The 20,181-nt window shown below is 33.6% G+C and overlaps 1 protein-coding gene across 8 annotated transcripts in view; it reads left to right on the top strand.

Moving 5' to 3' along the window:
- Window positions 1-11,449, top strand: part of Cep170 (centrosomal protein 170) — a 131,881-nt gene extending 120,432 nt beyond the window's left edge. For 7 of the 8 annotated variants that reach the window (XM_047520487.1, XM_047520482.1, XM_047520485.1 and 4 more), the window contains 4 exons: window positions 976-1,064; window positions 7,117-7,210; window positions 7,933-7,984; window positions 9,663-10,250. In XM_047520487.1, the coding sequence (XP_047376443.1) occupies window positions 976-1,064; window positions 7,117-7,210; window positions 7,933-7,984; window positions 9,663-9,952 (525 nt within the window). In that variant the 3' untranslated portion in view covers window positions 9,953-10,250. The other variant, XM_047520483.1, reaches the window with a different exon arrangement.
- Window positions 11,450-20,181: the final 8,732 nt, after the last annotated feature.

Here is a 20,181-nt window from a genome sequence, read left to right as displayed (position 1 = left end):
AAGAATTTAGCATATATTTACATGCTTTTTTATAATATATGTAATAATATTTTCTATATATGACTATTATTCCCACCTTTCACGGGTCTTCAAAGCATATTGACATCCAAGACCATATCTGATTTTCTGGGTTTTCTTCAAAGTATGGGTACAGGTCTGACAATATAAAGGGGCTGATTTTGGAACTGACATCTGGACTCATATTCAGTATTTTTACTAGTGAACTGTACTAGCTTTGCTTTCTTGAGTTATCCCATTGCTTGACAAATTATAGCCCTTAGTCCAAATCTAGCCTGTCACCTATTTTGTAAGTAATGTTTTATTACAACAATATAATGTTCATTTGTTTTCATATCTTCTATGGCTGCTTTCACTTGGAACAAGAGAGCTGAGTTTGGGCAGAGACCACATGGCCCTCAAAATCTTCACTGTGGCACTTATAGAAGTTTGTCAAACCCTGGTTTTACCCATGAATCTCAACTGGGATTGTACTCACCCCATCACAAAAACTTAATATTTAGAGTAAATTTTGAAAACTGTATCTCTCCCATTAGATTCTGTCAGGAGAGGAAGAATTGTACTCTTCTTGATCTTTGTGTTCATATTACTTGGTGAAAGAATAAATAATACATTTAGTGCTCTAAGTTACTCATATCTTCCCTTTTACAGTAATTTGAATAGAAGTATGAGAATTGTGATAGTATTGAAGATAGGCTAAATTAGACTTTTTTTTCAAAATGATAGTGACCAAAACAATATGGAAACTTGACAAAAGAAATGCCTTTATTTATAGTGTTCTTGTTCTTTCTCAATTTCCTTACATGTTACTCTAATTACATTCTTCCTTGTTTTTTCATTAAAATTTGCATAAATACTTCATGCCTCTATAGTAAGTTGTGACTGGTTAGTGTTCTTAGTAGTTGTACAATTCAGTGGTAATATTTTAATATTGATTTTTTTCTTTGAATGTTTCAGGTCATGGGAGATAATCTGCTGCTGTCATCTGTCTTCCAGTTCTCTAAAAAGATAAGACAATCTATAGATAAAACAGCTGGAAAAATCAGGTACTTGTGGTTACCTGAACCTCCTTTCCTTAACAGTTACCTCTTCCATTTTTTCAAACCTGATACCATAACTATGAGGAATTAATGAAGTCATTGAAACTGAATCTTACTGCTGCCTTTACCATCTTATTTAGTTTGAAAATATAAGTAATGACTGTAGGTAAAAAATGCCTTCTATAATCAACCCCTTTATAATTGAGAATTAATAACTATAATCACGGATTCATTTTATTAATAATGATTCATTTTATTAATAACCAGAAACATTTTTCTTTTCCACAAAAATAATAGTAAATATTTTAAATTAACAGACTTAATGGTTCTTTTGAAGGTCTCAGACTTTAGACTTTAGTTTCATTTTCCTCATTGGACAGTATTTGACTCAGGAAATGTATGTAATAAAGGCACAAGATAAGACTAGTCTAACAGGCACATAGTTTGAGAACAGTTCATCTTTGCCACTTACTGAGACCTTGAACCCAATCCCTTGTTGTTTAATCTGGCCTGTTTCATCATCTTGTAGAGAAATATGTATACTTTCACTGACCACTCATAGTATGGAGAAGAAAATACAAGTCTCATACATGAACACCATACAAAACATTTATTTTTTTAAACTTTAATATCACCCCTCTGCTTTTCATTGCTTTTTCTCTTAAATTCACATTTCCCATCTTTAGAATGAATGTGTTCATCTTAGGAAAACTTTGTCCCAAAGTAAATACTTATCAGGTATTATTTTATAACTTTAAATTCATTACCAATTCAAAACAGAGACTTCTAGATTCTGTGTAATACTTCAGAAATCATTGACACTGTAGCTTAATTTGTTTTGAATTCATATAATTAAAAGTTTTAAATATAATAAAACTATTTATTCAAATGATTTGTGAATTGTAAATTCCACACAAATATATAATTTTGTGTGGCTTGTATATTAATACATTTCATCATTGTTTGATAAACACCAGCATGGAAAACACATAGAACATTATTTTCATTGAATTTTAAGGCAAATTACCTAGTTTAAAAGAAACTATTAAGATATTTTTTCAAAAACTATTTCATAAGTATCATATCAAATGTGTTTAATGTATTTTTAAAAAACATTTTAAATGTTCTAAAATGTTCACTATTAAAAGTTTACATCATCTTCCGGTAAAACATAGAAATTTTATTTGACATGTTAAGAAATGGATTGAGCTTTCTTTTGTATCTTGAGTCCATAAAGATCATCTCTTCACTTCATTGTCTTCTAGAAGAAAAGTAACCTAAAATTTGTTTTGTTCACAAGAATGGTGTAATCTGCACTGTCTTGTCCTTTTTTCATCTTTATTTTTAAATAGAGTATCTTAACAGAAGTAATACATGAGAATGGTTTAAAAATATGAATATTTCAGAAAAATATTATATATATTATACATATAATATCTTTTATCTGTATGTTTATATGTATGACTACACAAATATATTTTTCCATACCTTTGTCTTTTCAATCAACAATATATTTTTTCAGTAGTATCACTGAAGTATATTGACATAACTGTCTCTCCAAAATGGGTTGGAATATGAGACTTGCTGCCTTTATTGTTAGAAAAGCAGTTGACTATTTGACTTTTTCTATACCCTATTTTGCCATTCATTGTTTTTTCCAGATAATTTACTCTTTATCAATTCTCACATATCCCTATGAGTTTTAAATAAATAAAGTTAACTTTCCACAGAATAATAATTTAATATGCATTCACTAACAGTCATAAAGTACATTCTAGGCACTTTATAATTAGACATTAACAAAACAAAGACCCTTGCTATTGTGGAATTTACATTCTAGAACATTTATTTAAATGAGTCAACCTGGATTAAGTTAGCTATTTCTCCTACCTGATTTGTCTTAGACTCATTATTTCACTTTACTATTATTTGTAGTTTAATTATCACAATTTCTGTTCCCACAGAAGCCCAATCATCCTCTTTTCCTTTTTCCATTAGTAAAATCACTAGTAATTATATGGCAGTGATAATAAAAATATAACAATACTAATTTTACTTAAGTAAATCAAAACTATTAAGTTTTTTAAAAGTTAAGGTTCATAATTGATTTCAGAGATTAATTGTATGCTATTTAGAAATAATGCATTTTGTGAAGTCTGAACTTATAAATGATTCCATTGTTTTTCTTTTATTTAACACACACTGATTAAGCAATTAACACTAATGCTATCTTAGATGAGGTTTGTTTTCCCTTACTAATCACATGAGCCCATTTTCTTTCACACGTAAGAACTTTCCTTCACGGTGATAGCCAATCCACATGTGATGTACTCATCCAGTGTGTGGCCAGAGACAAATGTAGTTTACTATTCCCTGGGATGAGCCCAACTGGAATTTGTAGCAAAGAAAAATTAAACTAATCAGTTGTTGCAAATGATTTAACAAATTTCCAGGTCCCAGTCACATGCCTGCTTATTAATACCAAGAATCAAATCCTCAAGTTTGAGTCAAGTATTCAGTGTAGTTCAAGGTTATTACAATTTTGAATTTCATTCCACTAAAACTATATTCTAAAATTGGGGCATTATGGAAGAATTATTAACCAAGAAATAAAGAAATGAAATAAACATTGATTAAAATAATCTTACATAGAAATTGGACTGGAAATATAACTCAGTGGTAGAGCACTTGCCTGGCCATGTACAAGTAGTTGACTAGCCCAAGGTTAGTCCCTAGCACTGAAAAAAAAAAAAAAAAAAAACCACATATAGAAATAGTCTCCAAATTTATTCATTGATTGAGTGGTATTTGACTGGATGTTATTTATCCAGCACTGTTTTTACTGCCCTCACAATTGAGTGCAGAAGGCAGGCAGATAGGTAATTATAATGCAGTGTGGGAAGTATAGAAAGGAAATTACAGAATAAGATACCATGAGATCCATCCACTAGTGAGGTTTTGGGGGAAATTTAGAGAAGGGTTCTAGGAGAGATTGCTATACAATTTAAGTCCTGAAGGATGGGGAGGGGAGGGGAGTTAGGTGAAAAGTAAAGGGCTGGGGGATCATGATATGACACTGGAGAGATTAGGATGGATCAATTTAGGCAGATTTTGTTAAGGAGTTTATCCTTTATCATAAAAAGAAAAAAGCCACAGAAAGCTAATATATCAAATCATTGCTTTTGATACACTGATATCCATAAAAATATCATAAGAGTCTTATTGTGTGGTTGTGTGACTTGTTGCTGTAAAACATTTTACCTATAAATGAATATGTCATGTTATTTCATCCCAACTATAATAACCCTAATAACTGGATCCTTATCCACTTATTTACCAGATTTTCATAGACTTCTTGCCTAGTACCATTCTTTTGACTGTCTCTTACAACAGAGCATCTTTCTCAGTCTGCTCTGAACTCACCCTTAGTCTCCCCCTAAAAAAAATGTTTTGTGTAGCTTTGGCATTTAAATAAAATTGACACCAAAGAGCATATTGATTGATTGATCGATTGACCAATTGATTTTTCTTAGAAATTTGACAGTTTGGGAAAAAAAATTTTAATATGTATAAAAATGTGTCAACAACATTATATTTGAATATTGAATGTGCCATATATTTGAGTTACCTTCAGTTTGAATATTGAGTTTTACTATGTGTAAAGCACTTTGACAGATTTTGTGGAAGAAGATAATAAGAAAAATCAAACATCATTTTGAGTATTATTAAATTTATAATCAAGTGGCAAGGTGAAGCACATGTGTAATTACATATGTAACAAATTATACCAGCCAGCATATGATACTGTAGCGCCCAGTTAGAGTAAAAAGCAAAGGAAGGATCATTTCCCTGGGATAATCAGAGAAGACTTTGTGGAATAATATTCAAAGGTCAGCATCATTTTTTTATAACCAAATCTAAAGGATAGAGCCACAGTTCTTCTGCACGGATCCGGTCCCTTAGGGAATGCCTGAGCTTTAAGCTTTGTACCAAAACATATAAACTCAAATCCTACTGAGGGCATTCTAAAGGTATGCGTATTTAAATTATTTGAATACTTCCTGTGGATTCAATTTGAAAGTTTTTATGCTAGAACTCCTGTTTTGCAGCATTCTCTTTGTATTCCAAATGAAAGTGACCCACTCAAGTTGCTTAATATGGCCCTGCATTGGTAGACTGTCACTTTGCAATAACAGTTTCCATGTATTGAGGGACAATGCTAGGAATTATCTTTTAAAACAAGCTTTTTATCCCTTTAAAGGGGGCTTTTTTTTTTTTTTTTTTTTTGAGTGAATCAGGAAACAAGCATTCTAAGCCATTTTCATCAAAGTGAAATGTCTGTGGTTTAATAATTTTAGAACTTCTCTGAATTCTTAGCACTGTTTGGCCAAATGTAGACTTTTCCAATTGTACAAGCCCATTATAATTCTAAGTTGGCTCATAAAACAGTGGTTATTTTCTTAATTTCCAGTGTTAGTGCAGCAAGGACTCTCAAAAGAACATAATACTTTGTGTATCCCTTAGTATCATAGTCATTAGCATAACAGCTCTTTAAAGATGACTGGCAAGGAAGTTTAGTCTTTTGAGTTTAGAAAATTTAATAATAGATCAGAAGAGTATTCTTATAACAGATTCTACCTTCTTAAGTATGGTTATATGTAATTGCAAATGTTCCAGACTTGATTGTATTTTAATGAATTTCATGGTACATTGATCTTTGAAGGAATACCAGTAAGGATATTAATTTACTACTTAAACATTAATTAGCTACTAGTAATAATAACTTACTTAATGTTGTACAGTATTGAGTTTTACATAAGATAGGTAACCTAGATTTCAAGACTGACTCAATGAAGAAATTTTAAAAGAAAGTAAAAATGGTGGTTAGTAGTTACATTTTTCTAAAACTGCTGAATCATTTCTCATAGATGATAAAGTATTGAATATAAAAGAATATATCACATTTGAAAGACAAATCAAAGTTTGGTGATACTTTATATGATTTGAAGTTAGTTTCCAATATAGGATAATTATCTTTGAAATAATATGATTTTTTTACCAAAAAGACATAGTTTCTTAAATCCTAATAGATATAAATATAGTAAAATAAGCTGGGTGCAGTGGCACATCCCTGTAATCCCAGGAAGCTGAGGCAGGAGGATTGCAAGTTCAAAGCCAGCCTCAGCACTCAGCAATTTAGCAAGACCTTGTCTCAAAATAAAATATAAAAAGGGCTGGTGATGTGACTCAGTGGTTAAGCACACCTGGGTTTAATCCCTGGTACCAAAAAACAAACAAACAAAAAAAAATATATATATATATATATACATACACACACACACACACACACATACACACACATAGTAACATGAATTAAGATTTTCAAAAATAACACAGTAAGTTCTTCAGTTTTCAGTCTATAAAATAATGTTTACACTTTGCTCCATCAATAAACTCTCCTATTCCTATATAGAGGTTTTAACAGACACAGTACCTGATTCAGCCTGTTTTCATCTTACTTTTATTTTACTTAATACTGCACGTATTCTATCAGAGCTAAGTTGTGTGTTCATTATGAGTATTGGTTGTTTTGTTTTACATTATTTTGTTTTGCTTTGGTTTGTTTTGTTTTGAGTCAGGTTCTCGCTGTTACCCAGATCATATTCAAACTTGTAATCTTCCTGCCCCCACCTCCCTAGTAGCTGGGATTATAGGCACCCCACCCAGATAGTAACAGTTATGTTGTTAATTATAAATAGTAGTTAAATTTTGGGGATTATATCATATCTATATTTGTTTTATATTTGTTTTTCAAAAAAAGATGATAAACCTTAAAGAGTTTATTCATGTATTGATGCCATCTAGTTTCATTTTTAATACAGATTTTTCATATTCGTGAATTACTTGGTCCTGTTGGCTTAGTATTTAATTCTCAGTTCATGCAGTCCCCCGCCCAGCTTTGAAAAGATATATTGTTTTGGGTATTATCATTACAATAAAAACATGATAGTTTTTTTAAAACGTGAATGTAAAACGTTTATTTCTTTTTTATTTTTAGAATATTATTTAAAGACAAAGATCGGAACTGGGATGAAATAGAAAGCAAATTAAGAGCTGAAAGTGAGGTCCCTATTGTGAAAACCTCAAGCATGGTATGGCAATTTTTATTGAAGATTAAAACATTTTAATAGTTTGGTTTTATTTTAAGGAAAGATAACTTGCCTATTTTTTGTGTTATTTGTTAGTTTACATTTGAAAAAGAAGATGTAAGTGTACAAATTTGAAAAAATATTTTCCTTCATCTGGCTATCACAAGGGTATTTAAAATAACAGGTTGATTATTTCAAAGATACAGAGGGTGTGAGGGAGGAATGTTTCATGTTTTTCACTATTAATATATCTTGTTCTAATAATAATTGTATGTTAAAGTAAGCAATTTTAAATAAGAACCAAATATTAAGTTGATGTTATTTTCATTTACTTAATTCAGTACTTGTCTCCTTTTAAAATAGTCTGTATAGATTTCCACTACAGAGTATAATTCTGATGTCGAAACTGCAGTTTATATATATACATAAGAAAACTCTTAGGCACTTTGTTAGAGTTATTATAAAGTCAAGCAATACAAATTTTTCAAAATCTTTGCTTCTTTAATGACAAATTACCTTGAACTTTTTATCTTCTGTCATTATCTCATTGAAAAAAATTACTCAATTTTGTTTTTAAAGATTCAAAATTTGAATCTTATTTACTGGATGTCATAATTATTTCATATCATGTTGCTACTAATGTTCATTAAATTAAAAGTCATTGCTTATCATTTGAAAATGTTTTATTTATAGTAAGCTGATTTTTGTTATTGCTTTCCCTGCAGGAGATTTCTTCTATTTTGCAGGAACTGAAAAGAGTCGAAAAGCAGTTACAAGGTAAATTTACTACTGGATTAGGTTTAAAGAGCTAATAGCTAAGAATAAGTACATTCTAAGAGATACTTCTCAAAATATTCTTGTTGACAATGTTTGATTAGCTTTCTCTACATATTCAAATTACCCATAAAAAGGAAATTTTAAAACTTGATGAAAAAGTTAAAAATAGCTGAGTGTAATGGGCCACTCCTGTAATCCCAGTGACTCAGGAGGCTGAGGCAAGAGGATCACAAGTTCAAGACCAGCCTTAGAAACTTAGCAGGACCCTGTCTCAAATTTAAAAAATAAAAAGGGGTAAAGGTGTATAGTATTTCTGGTATCAAGAAAAAGAAAGTTTAAAATATAGTAAAATTAAATCTTAAGCTTGTATTAGTGCTTAGATGTGAAAATAGGTTAGATGTTATAAACTAATTTCAATGTTATATTCAAGGTACAAATAACAATATTTAAAGTAATATATTAATACAGCTGAAAATGCTTATTGGTCATTGGAATTATTTAATTTGACAGTTTTAATTATATTGTTGGCATAACTTCAAATGAATTTATGTTTTAATGTGGAAAAAATTTGCTTGAATGAATCACAAAATATGAATGCATATTGGCTATAGGCACTAGAAGAGAAAGGAAAAAAAGAAAATGAAAGTGACTCTGTTTGCCTCCTGAACTTTGACAGAGATGTTGTTTTATTCGTGTCAAATCTAGATCATGAATTAATACTTGTCTTGACCTAGAAGTGTCTCCAGTGGTACAACAAGCAAGTTCTAGGGCCCCCTACTAATCCTACTCAGTCTTTATTGATTGACTAATCATGAGCATAATATGTTGGACCTACCTAAAGATTCGTAACCTTTATTCAGGTTTATCACATCTAAGTATTATGATATATCTCCTAAGTTCTACAGTTTCACAGGGTAGATTAGGGATATATTTTTGAACAGGCTTCTAAGATATTCTTATATATGATGCTTCCTTCTCCCAACTCCTTACTCTGCTTGATATTAAGTTGAAAAATCACTGCTTAGGAGCTACCCTTGTCTACCCAAAGATCTTTTGGGAAAGTTGGTCTTTCAATGGCCCCTTCTGTGGAGTTAGCAAGGTTTGTTTGCCCTGCTAGGTATTAGTATCTAGGCCCTAAGAAAATGCTTAGTCTTCTCTGAGAGAAAACCTCTGCACAGCTGATATCCTGGCAGGCAGCCAGTGTAAATGATAACATGCTCTGGTAGCACTCAAAATGTTGATGTTCTTCTGTAGCCTTGAAGTGACTCTGAATCCCAATTTTCCAAGTGCTAAATTGGGCTCAGGGTGTTTATTAAAACCCATAACCAATATTTTTACTATCCTCTCACAATAATGAAAGCAAATTTCAGAGAAGTCTTGAATTCTGCATCTCCAAATAGCAGTTATGTAACAGTTTCTGAAATGCCCATAGTGATTCTTCAAGGGACCCAGAAAAAACATTCAGGTCTGTGTAATCTACAACATAGATTAGCTACAGAATTAAAAAAGAGAAGGGGTTTAAATATAGTATTGCAAAGATTAGGGACAATTAAGATGATATCCACACTGATAACTGAAATATTATCCAGGTCATAAAAAAAAGTTACTATCCAAACTTGACTGTATCTAGAATTATATCTTTTTCCCCTACTGCTCTTTTTTTCTTTTTCCCCTTTAGCAATCAATACTATGATTGACCCAGATGGAACTTTGGAGGCTCTCAACAACTTGGGATTTCCCAGTGCTATCTTGCCATCGCCACCAAAACAGAAATCCAGTCCTGTGAATAACCACAGCAGCCCGGGTCAGACACCAACACTTTGCCAGCCAGAAGCTAGGGTTCTTCATCCTGCTGCTGCCTCAGTCTCAGCTGAATTTGAGAATGCCGAATCTGAGGCTGATTTCAGTATACATTTCAATAGGTTCAACCCCGATGGGGAAGAGGAAGATGTCACAGTACATGAATGACTTTCTCTTGATTGTTAACACAATTACCTATGGAATGACTAGGAATTATTGGAAGCAGCATAATATTGACATACAAAACAAGACAGTTTGGTCAACTACAATCTTGTTATCGCTGTCTTCTTAATTTTATTTATTTTTTACCTAAATTGAAGTATCATATTAGTGCTTTCAAACCACTTAGATAACCACTTGATGCACATGTAGGGAAAAGCAGATTGTGGCAGATTTACCTTTTGTGGTTTATGATTTTCAAATTGAATTATTGCATCCTTTCCCTTCATAGATCTTTGTTTTTTTTTTTAAGCCATGCTGTGACCTGCAAGCAAACTAAATATCCAACATTTCTGAACCCCCATGTCTCCTGTGCCAAGCTGCTCCCTGATATGGACTTCCTCTTCATCTGTACAGATTTGTTAAACCATTCTGTTTGCTTCTTAATGTTAGGTTTATATTAGTACTCATTACCATTGGACACAATGACATTGTTCTCCATAGTAAAGCAGACCTTTTACAACAGTCATTCTGTGTCCTAAAATTTTCCAGCCTAGATGTGATTTATATAACTTTGTTGCTACATGACTTGTCTTGGGGTTTATGGAGATTAACTATTATGTTTGCACTAAGATTTACTGGGAGTGGTAGGTGGACATATCTATATATCAATAAGGACTAACCGTCTTTTTTGTACATAGGAAATTGATAATACTGTATTTGTTTTAACCCCACAGTGTTTTACTCCACTTTCAAAAAGATCAATTTGGCACTTTTTTTCAATTTTTTAAATGGAAATAAGATTTTTGTCTCTCATTTTAGGTTAAATAACTAGAAAGATCAAACTAGACAGTTTAGGTGGAGTATATTTTTAAAACTAAGAACATGTATATTGGTCCTGTGTTACCAAGTTTATATGTGACAGTTGAAAAAAACTTCCCCCTGAAATGATCATGAGGTTAAAATTTTCTTCATTAGGAAACTTGGAGAACCAGTAGTTGTAAGATTAGTTGATAGTTTCACTCCCAAGCAGTGAATTGCTTCTGTGTGTTTCCCTGTAGGACCCTAGTAAATCCTGTCTCAGTCTTAAACACATTTATGAGGACCCTGCAAGTCAACAATGACAAAGGCTTTTGACTTATGCTACTAAACAGAAAGCCTATGAAAAACATCTTCAATAAACTTGTTGTTTTTTTCTTTCCTTCCAGTAAGTTCACATTTGGGTGATTTTAAAAATAATCATCTTCGTGTTTCCAGAACACTATAATTTGGGTGAATCTTAGTTAAGTTAAATATTGTTAGTCTTGGATTTCCCCCTTGATTCCAACAGCCCCTAACATTTAAACTGCAACTTTTGCAACTTTTGTGAAAGTCTTTAATTTTTATTTCAGCAATAACCTGTTCTACCTTGTTTAAAGAAACAAAGTAACTGTACACTTCAAAACTTTATAGGATTTTAAAAATCCTGTAGTGTTGGATCAGTTAATAAAAATGCAGTATCTTTTTTGTAGAGTCGTAAAAACAAGTCTGTTATTATATACTGAATTTCATATTTTTCTTTAAACAAACAAACAAAAAAGGTAAAGGAACTAGTCTCCTTCTAAAGCTAATTGCCCATTCTGTCTAATAAAGGAAGACTGGAGAAAGGTTTTAAAGTACATAAAAGAAAAGAAAAAAATGCACTGAAGGAATAAATAAAACATTCAAACAGGGTCAGTTCATTTGAAGAAAAAGTTGAACAAAATAATCATCATTGTTCCCTCTTTTGTTTACTGTTTGGTACTGATCATATCCACATGGAAGTAGAAGGTAAGGAGTTTAGAAAAATATTAGCATTTACTCTACTTACATTATTGTTTGTTTACACAGTTTTGTTCAATTATAAACATTGGCCTTTTACTATGTTATTTTTATTTTGTATGAATACATTATTCTCCTTATTTATTTTTGTTACATTTATTACTTATGTTATTTTGTTATGCATTTACAACTCCATTTTTAAATAAAGTGTTTCTGGAACTTTAATGATTATATATTTTATTTCTCCTACCATTTGATTTACTAATAATCATTTACTAATAATCAATTTACCAAATAACTATTTACAAGCCATTTTCCAAGTCATATTAGCAAAAGAAAGAATCTTCCAGTTCTAATTAATACATGATCATTTTGAATCATATTATTTTGACTAAAGAAAAAATATTTTCTTAGCAAATTATAGTAAATATAATATGTAATTTGTACATACAGAGGTCTTTATTTTTAATCAGCATTGGATCATCAGAAAATTTATGATATATTTTGGGGGCAAAGTAGAAATTTAAAATATCTTGGACATCATCAGTTTGAGAACTGTCAGTTGGGACTCAGTTTCTTGCATCATATCATTTAAGCTCAAGAATTTGAATGTCTCTGCCTATTACTAATCAACATTCTGTTTCACAGCCTGACCTTTTGAGACTTTCCGTAATCCCTTGTCTTATGTATCTGTATACCCCAGTATAATCTCGACCACAATTCATAAGACTCTTGACTATCTTTAGCTTTTCATCCCTCTGTACATTTGCCTCTTCTTCCCCTTTTCTGTTTATCTGCAACCCTTCTGTTCTTCCAGGCCCCCCTGACCTCTTCGTAAAGCTTCCTTCAGGTTGGGCTTAGTGGTGCATGCCTATAATCCCCGGAGGCTGAGGCAGGAGGATTACAATTTCAAGATCAGCCTGGGCAACTTAATGAGATTCTGTGTCAAAAAAAAAAAAAAAAAAAACTGGGGATGTAGCTCAGTGGCAGAGCACTGTTGGGTTCAATCTCCAGTACAGCAAAAAAGAAAGCTCTCCTCGGGTGACTGCACCACGAACTTTTATTTTCTCTTCCCTTCCCCCATGACATATACACATAGTCTTCTCTTCTGATCACTAAAATACTCCTCATTTCCTTGATAAGACCATGTACTTTCAAACTTGCTTCCTTCATGCCCTTGTGTTTACTTGCCATATCTCTGTGTGACAGGATTCTAACACTGGGAAAAGAAACTAGACTTGGATATTTAAGATCCAGGTCCATTACCATTGCCTGTTAGTTGTAAATGCCCTCCTCCATATTCTTATCTGCAAAATAATCAGTCTTATTATCCAGGTCTAGTTCAAGGGACTGTGAAATGATTCTCCTTCAAATAAACCTCTGATTCTTACAAAATCATACTCTCATTGTGTTCTCATGACCCCTTGGGCTCAACTATGACTCAGATCTGATCCGAACCAATAATTGTAGTACTAAGTGCCTGTCACATATCAGGCAGTATTCTCATCATAGAGGGATCCTAGTAGTGAACAGAAACAAACTGTTGCTCTCTCAAACCTTAGATTCTAGAATAGGGAGGCAGACAGTAAAAACTAAAGGTTAATTGGGTAAAATTAGAAAGACCATATTCTACCTATGTTAGAGTAAATTGTTTATGTAGCTATCTCTTAGTAGATTAAGCTCTTAGAAAGTAAGTGCATTGCTACTTAATAAATGCTGATTCAATTATGTACAATTTTATTCTAGTTTCCAAGAACTTTCTGTGGTCTGACTTTCAAGCCTTTTTCTCTGAGCTCCTCTCCTTGCTCTAGTTAGACCTGAAAGCCACTTCCACTTAACTGCACAGTTTAACACTAGATTTTAATTGAGGTTGAGGAGGATTTTCCTGTTCTGTACTGCTGCCCTGATCCCTGAGAGACTCATTGGGCAGCTGATTTCTCCCTTGAGTTACATGCTAATTCTCCAAGAAATGATCATCTCCAAGGAACTTTCCAGCTTTGAGGAAATCTATTTTTGCATTATTTGAATGTTAGGATGCCAGTACAATGGAAGTCCAGCAGGAATATCTGGGCTCTAACTAAATTGAAGCTTTGTTTAATCTCCTTGAACTCTTAAATGAGTTCCGAGCTCTCTTCTTTTCTCCATGTATAGTTTTTATCAGCCTCATACTTCCCCTTTTTCCTTCTTTTCTACTTCTTGACCATGAGATCAAAGCTCCTTGCTGCCCTTCTGTCTAGCACAACACTTCACCACCTGAACCTGATATTCGTTGGATGTCTAATACTGTTTTTTGCCCTTGTATATATGGCAATATTACAAGCATTGAAATATTTTAGTTGTTATTACCACTGTAACGTTACTGTACTACTAATGCTATAAGGTCTCATCTTGAACTAAAGGATAAAGGATTCTTTTAATTTTCAGGCTGTTAAGACTTCTTTTATATTTGAGGTAATTGAGGCATAAATAGAACAAGGAGTGGAGGGTTATTTATTGTTAAGCAGTTATGTTAAATATTTTATGTGATTGTCTCTTAATTCTCACAACTCAGTTATAGAAAATAAGCTGTTATTGTTTATATGTTAGCGATGAAGGAGCTGAGGCTTCCTGAGGCTAAGGAACTTATTCAACTGCCCAGGCGGGATTTAATCAAGATCTAAATGATTTGGAAGTCTGAATTCTTTGTATCCACCCTTCACTACTTCTCACCTGGCAAACAACTGGTAGAGCCTAGACAAGTACCCACTCTTCACTCAGCTGACTTTAACAGTGACTACAGACCTAAAGAGGTTTTTCTATCCTTCCTCTGCTTTTGAATAGAGCTTGAGCCGAAAAGCCTGCCATTTCTCCTACTAAACTTCTCTCGTGGTGACAAGTAATAACCAAATGTTAGGAATGTCTAACTTGTGTGGAACTCAGATCCCTTGAGAGAATGAACTAATTCCTAGACATCTGAATGTTGAGTGCTTCAGGGAGAATGCTGCCAAGAACGCTGTCAGTTTGTGAACTGGCTATACTACAGAGCTGAAACGCCAGATCTGCAGATTTGAAAATGGTGAGTACAGCTGGGCATTGTGTAACACACTTGTAATCCTAGTGGTTTAAGAAGCTGAAGCAAGAGTATCATGAGTTCAAAGCCAGCCTTAGCAACTCAGCAAGACCCTGTTTCTAAATAAAATATTAAAAAGAGCCCCTGGGTTCAATCCCTGGTATGGAAAAAATAAAAAATGTGAGTCCACATCAGAGCTATTACAACACAGCAGTGTGTTGCTTCCCGTGCTGTGTGTTTCAATACTTGTTTGTGAGCAAGGCAAATTAAAATGGAGAAAAGGAAATACCCCATTTCTCCCAAAGGAGAAAATAGTTCTTGCTGCACTCTACCTCGTTTGTCCTGATAAATATGTGGGGTCATGCTTTTTTTTTTTGTAAACAAATGGGATGCATGTTGTTTCTCTGTTTGTACATGGCGTAAAGGCATACCATTTGTGTAATCATAAATTTACATAGGGTAATGTTGTTTGATTCATTCTGTTATTTTTTTCCCTTCCCCCCACCCCTCCCACCCCTCTTTTCCCTCTATACAGCCCTTCCTTCCTCCATTCTTACCACCCTCCTTAACCCTTATCCTAACCCTCACTCTAACCCTAACGCTAACCCCTCCCACCCCCCATTATATGTCCTTATCCGCTTATCAGCGAGATCATTCGTCCTTTAGTTTTTTGAGATTGGCTTATCTCACTTAGCATGATATTCTCCAATTTCGTCCATTTGCCTACAAATGCCATAATTTTATCATTCTTCATTGCGGAGTAATATTCCATTGTATAAATATGCCACAGTTTCTTTATCCATTCATCAACTGAAGGGCATCTAGGTTGGTTCCACAATCTGGCTATGGTGAATTGAGCAGCAATGAACATTGATGTGGCTGTATCTCTGTAGTATGCTGATTTTAAGTCCTTTGGGTATAGGCCAAGGAGTGGGATAGCTGGGTCAAATGGTGTTTCCATTCCAAGCTTTCTGAGGAATCTCCACACTGCTTTCCAGAGTGGCTGCACTAATTTGCAACCCCACCAGCAATGTATGAGTGTTCCTTTTTCACCACATCCTCGCCAACACCTATTGTTGCTTGTATTCTTGATAATCGCCATTCTAATTGGGGTGAGATGAAATCTTAGGGTAGTTTTGATTTGCATTTCCCTTATTACTAGGGATGTTGAACAATTCTTCATATATCTGTTGATTACTTGTACATCTTCTTCTGTGAAGTGTCTGTTCATTTCTTTAGCCCATTTGTTGATTGGATTATTTGTATTCTTCGTGTAGAGTTTTTTGAGTTCTTTATAGATTCTGGAAATTAGCGCTCTATCTGAGGTATGGTTGGCAAAGATATTCTCCCACTCCGTAGGCTCTCTCTTCACATTTCTGATAGTTTCCTTTGCTGAGAGAAAGCTTTTTAGTTTGAATCTATCCCAGTTGTTGATTCTTGCTTTTATTTCTTATGCTATGGGAGTCCTGTTGAGGAAGTCTGGTCCTAAGCCGACATGTTGAAGCTCTGGACCTACTTTTTCTTCTATAAGATGCAAGGTCTCTGGTCTGATTCCGAGATCCTTGATCCATTTTGAGTTGAGTTTTGTGTAGGGTGAGAGATAGGGGTTTAATTTCATTCTATTGCATATGGTTTTCCACTTTTCCCAGCACCATTTGTTGAAGAGGCTATCTTTTCTCCATTGCATATTTTTGGAACCTTTGTCTAGTATGAGAAAATTGTATTTATTTGGGTTTATGTCCATGTCCTCTATTCTATACCATTGATCTACCTGTCTATTTTGGTACCAATACCATGCCGTTTTTGTTACTATTGCTTTGTAGTAGACTTGAAGATCTGGTATTGCAATACCCCCTGCTTCGCTCTTGCTACTGAGGATTGCTTTAGCTATTCTAGGTTTTTTATTCTTCCAGATGAATTTCATAATTGCTTGCTCTATTTCTGCAAGGTACATCATTGGGATTTTAATTGGAATTGCATTGAATCTGTATAGCACTTTAGGTAGTATAGCCATTTTGACAATATTAATTCTGCCTATCCAGGAACATGGGAGATCTTTCCATTTTCTAAGGTTTTCTTGAATTTCTTTCTTTAGTGTTCTGTAGTTCTCATTGTAGAGGTCTTTCACCTCTTTTGTGAGATTGATTCCCAAGTATTTTATTTTTTTTGAGGCTATTGTGAATGGAGTAGTTTTCCTAATTTCTCTTTCTGAAGATTCATCACTTATGTATAAAAATGCATTGAATTTATGAGCATTGATCTTGTAACCTGCTACTTTACTGAATTCACTTATGAGTTCTAAAAGTTTTCTGGTGGAATTTCCAGGTTCCTCTAAATATATAATCATGTCATCAGCCAACAGGGATAGTTTGAGTTCTTCTTTTCCTATTCGTATCCCTTTAATTTCTTTGGTTTGTCTGATTGCTCTGGCTAGAGTCTCAAGGACAATGTTGAATAGAAGCAGTGAAAGAGGGCATCCCTGCCTTGTTCCAGTTTTTAGGGGGAACGCTTTCAGTTTTTCACCATTTAGAATGATATTAGCCATGGGCTTAGCGTAGATGGCCTTTATAATGTTAAGGAATGTTCCCACTACCCCAATTTTTTCTAGTGTTTTGAGCATGAAGGGATGCTGTATTTTATCGAATGCTTTTTCTGCATCTATTGAAATAATCATGTGATTCTTAACTTTAAGTCTGTTGATATGGTGAATGACATTTATTGATTTCCGAATGTTGAACCAACCTTGCATCCCTGGGATAAAACCCACTTGATCGTGGTGCACTATCTTTTTAATATATATTTGTATGCGATTTGCTAAAATTTTGTTGAGAATTTTTGCGTCGATGTTCATTAAGGATATTGGTCTGAAATTTTCTTTTCTTGATGTGTCTCTGTCTGGTTTAGGTATCAGGGTGATATTGGCTTCATAAAATGAGTTTGGAAGGGTTCCCTCCTCTTCTATTTCATGGAATAGTTTGAGGAGTATTGGAATGAGCTCTTCTTTAAAGGTTTTGTAGAACTCGGCTGAGAACCCATCTGGTCCCGGACTTTTCTTTGTTGGTAGGCTTTTGATGACCTCTTCTATTTCATTGCTTGAAATTGGTTTATTTAAGTTGTGTATGTCCTCCTCGTTCAGTTTAGGTAATTCATATGTCTCTAGAAATTTGTTGATGTCTTCAAGGTTTTCTGTTTTGTTGGAGTATAGATTTTCGAAATAGCTTCTAATTATGTTTTGTATTTCACTCGTGTCTGTTGTGATGTTTCCTTGTTCATTCCGAATTTTAGTAATTTGAGTTTTCTCCCTCTTTCTCTTTGTTAGTGTGGCTAAGGGTTTATCAATTTTATTTATTTTTTCAAAGAACCAACTATTTATTTTGTTAATTTTTCCGATTGTTTCTTTTGTTTCGATTTCGTTGATTTCGGCTCTGATTTTAACTATTTCCTGTCTTCTACTACTTTTGGTATTGGTCTGCTCTTCTTTTTCTAGTGCTTTGAGCTGTAGTGTTAAGTCGTTTATTTGTTGATTTCTACTTCTTTTTTTGAATGTACCCCATGAAATAAATCTTCCTCTAAGTACTGCTTTCATAGTGTCCCAGAGATTTTGATATGATGTGTCTTTGTTCTCGTTTACTTCTAAGAATTTTTTAATTTCCCTCCTGATGTCTTCTGTTATCCATTCATCATATAATAGTGTATTATTTAATCTCCAGGTATTGGAGAAGTTTCTGTTTTTTATTCTGTCATTTATTTCTAATTTCAATCCATTATGATCTGATAGAGTACAAGGTAGTATCTCTATCTTCTTGTATTTGCTAACAGTAGCTTTGTGGCATAAAATATGGTCTATTTTAGAGAAGGATCCATGTGCTGCTGAGAAGAAAGTGTATTCGTTCTTTGTTGGATGGTATATTCTATATATGTCGGTTAAGTCTAAATTGTTGATTGTGTTGTTGAGATCTATAGTTTCTTTATTCAATTTTTGTTTGGACGATCTATCCAGTGGTGAGAGAGGTGTGTTAAAATCGCCTAGTATTATTGTGTTGTGGTCTATTTGATTTCTGGAATTGAGAAGGATTTGTTTGACGTATGTGGATGAGCCAATGTTCGGGGCATAGATATTTATGATTGTTAAGTCTTGCTGATTTATGCTTCCCTTAAGCAGCATGTAATGTCCTTCTTTATCCCTTCTGACTAGTTTTGGTTTGAAGTCCACATTATCTGAGATGAGGATGGATACTCCAGCTTTTTTGCTGTGTCCATGTGCATGGTATGTTTTTCCCCATCCTTTCACCTTTAGTCTATGGGTGTCTCTTTCTATGAGGTGAGTCTCTTGCAGGCAGCATATTGTTGGATTTTTCTTTTTAATCCAGTCTGCCAGTCTGTGTCTTTTGATTGATGAATTCAGGCCATTGACATTCAGGGTTATTATTGTGATATGATTTGTATTCCCAGTCAATTGACTCATATTTGTTTTTGACATGATTTGGTTTCTCCTTTATTTGGCTATTCCTTTAGGCTAGCGCCTCCTGTTGCTGATTTGCATCGTTGTTTTTCATCTCTTCCTCATGGAATATTTTGCTGAGAATGTTCTGTAATGCTGGCTTTCTTTTTGTAAATTCCTTTAGCTTTTGTTTATCATGGAAGGATCTTATTTCATCGTCAAATTTGAAGGTAAGTTTTGCTGGGTATAAGATTCTTGGTTGGCATCCGTTTTCTTTCAGGGCTTGGTATATGTTGTTCCAGGCCCTTCTAGCTTTTAGGGTCTGGATTGAAAAATCTGCTGATATTCTTATTGGTTTCCCTCTGAATGTAATTTGATTCTTTTCTCTCGCGGCCTTTAAAATTCTGTCTTTATTTTGTATGTTAGGAATTTTCATAATAATGTGCCTTGGTGTGGGTCTGTTGTAATTTTGTATGTTTGGAGTTCTATAAGCCTCTTGTACTTGGTTTTCCATTTCATTCTTCAGATTTGGGAAATTTTCTGTTATTATTTCATTGAATAGATTGTTCATTCCTTTGGTTTGTTTTTCTAAGCCTTCCTCAATCCCAATAATTCTCAAATTTGGCCTTTTCATGATATCCCATAATTCTTGTAGATTCTGTTCATGATTTCTTACCATCTTCTCTGTTTGGCCAACTTTGTTTTCAAGGTTAAATAATTTGTCTTCAATGTCTGAGGTTCTGTCTTCCAGGTGTTCTATCCTATTGGTTATTCTTTCTATGGAGTTTTTAACTTGGTTTATTGTTTCCTTCATTTCAAGTATTTCAGTTTGTTTTTTTTTCAGTATCTCTAACTCTTTATTGAAATGATCTCTTGCTTCCCGTATTTGGTCTTTTAACTGTTGATTGGTGCGATCATTTAATGCCTGCATTTGCTCTTTCATCTCCT

Source organism: Sciurus carolinensis, chromosome 12 (genome assembly GCF_902686445.1).
Source record: "Sciurus carolinensis chromosome 12, mSciCar1.2, whole genome shotgun sequence".
Lineage (NCBI taxonomy): Eukaryota > Metazoa > Chordata > Mammalia > Rodentia > Sciuridae > Sciurus > Sciurus carolinensis.
Note: the sequence above shows the minus strand (reverse complement) of the source record. Positions and strands in the feature narration are given on the sequence as shown.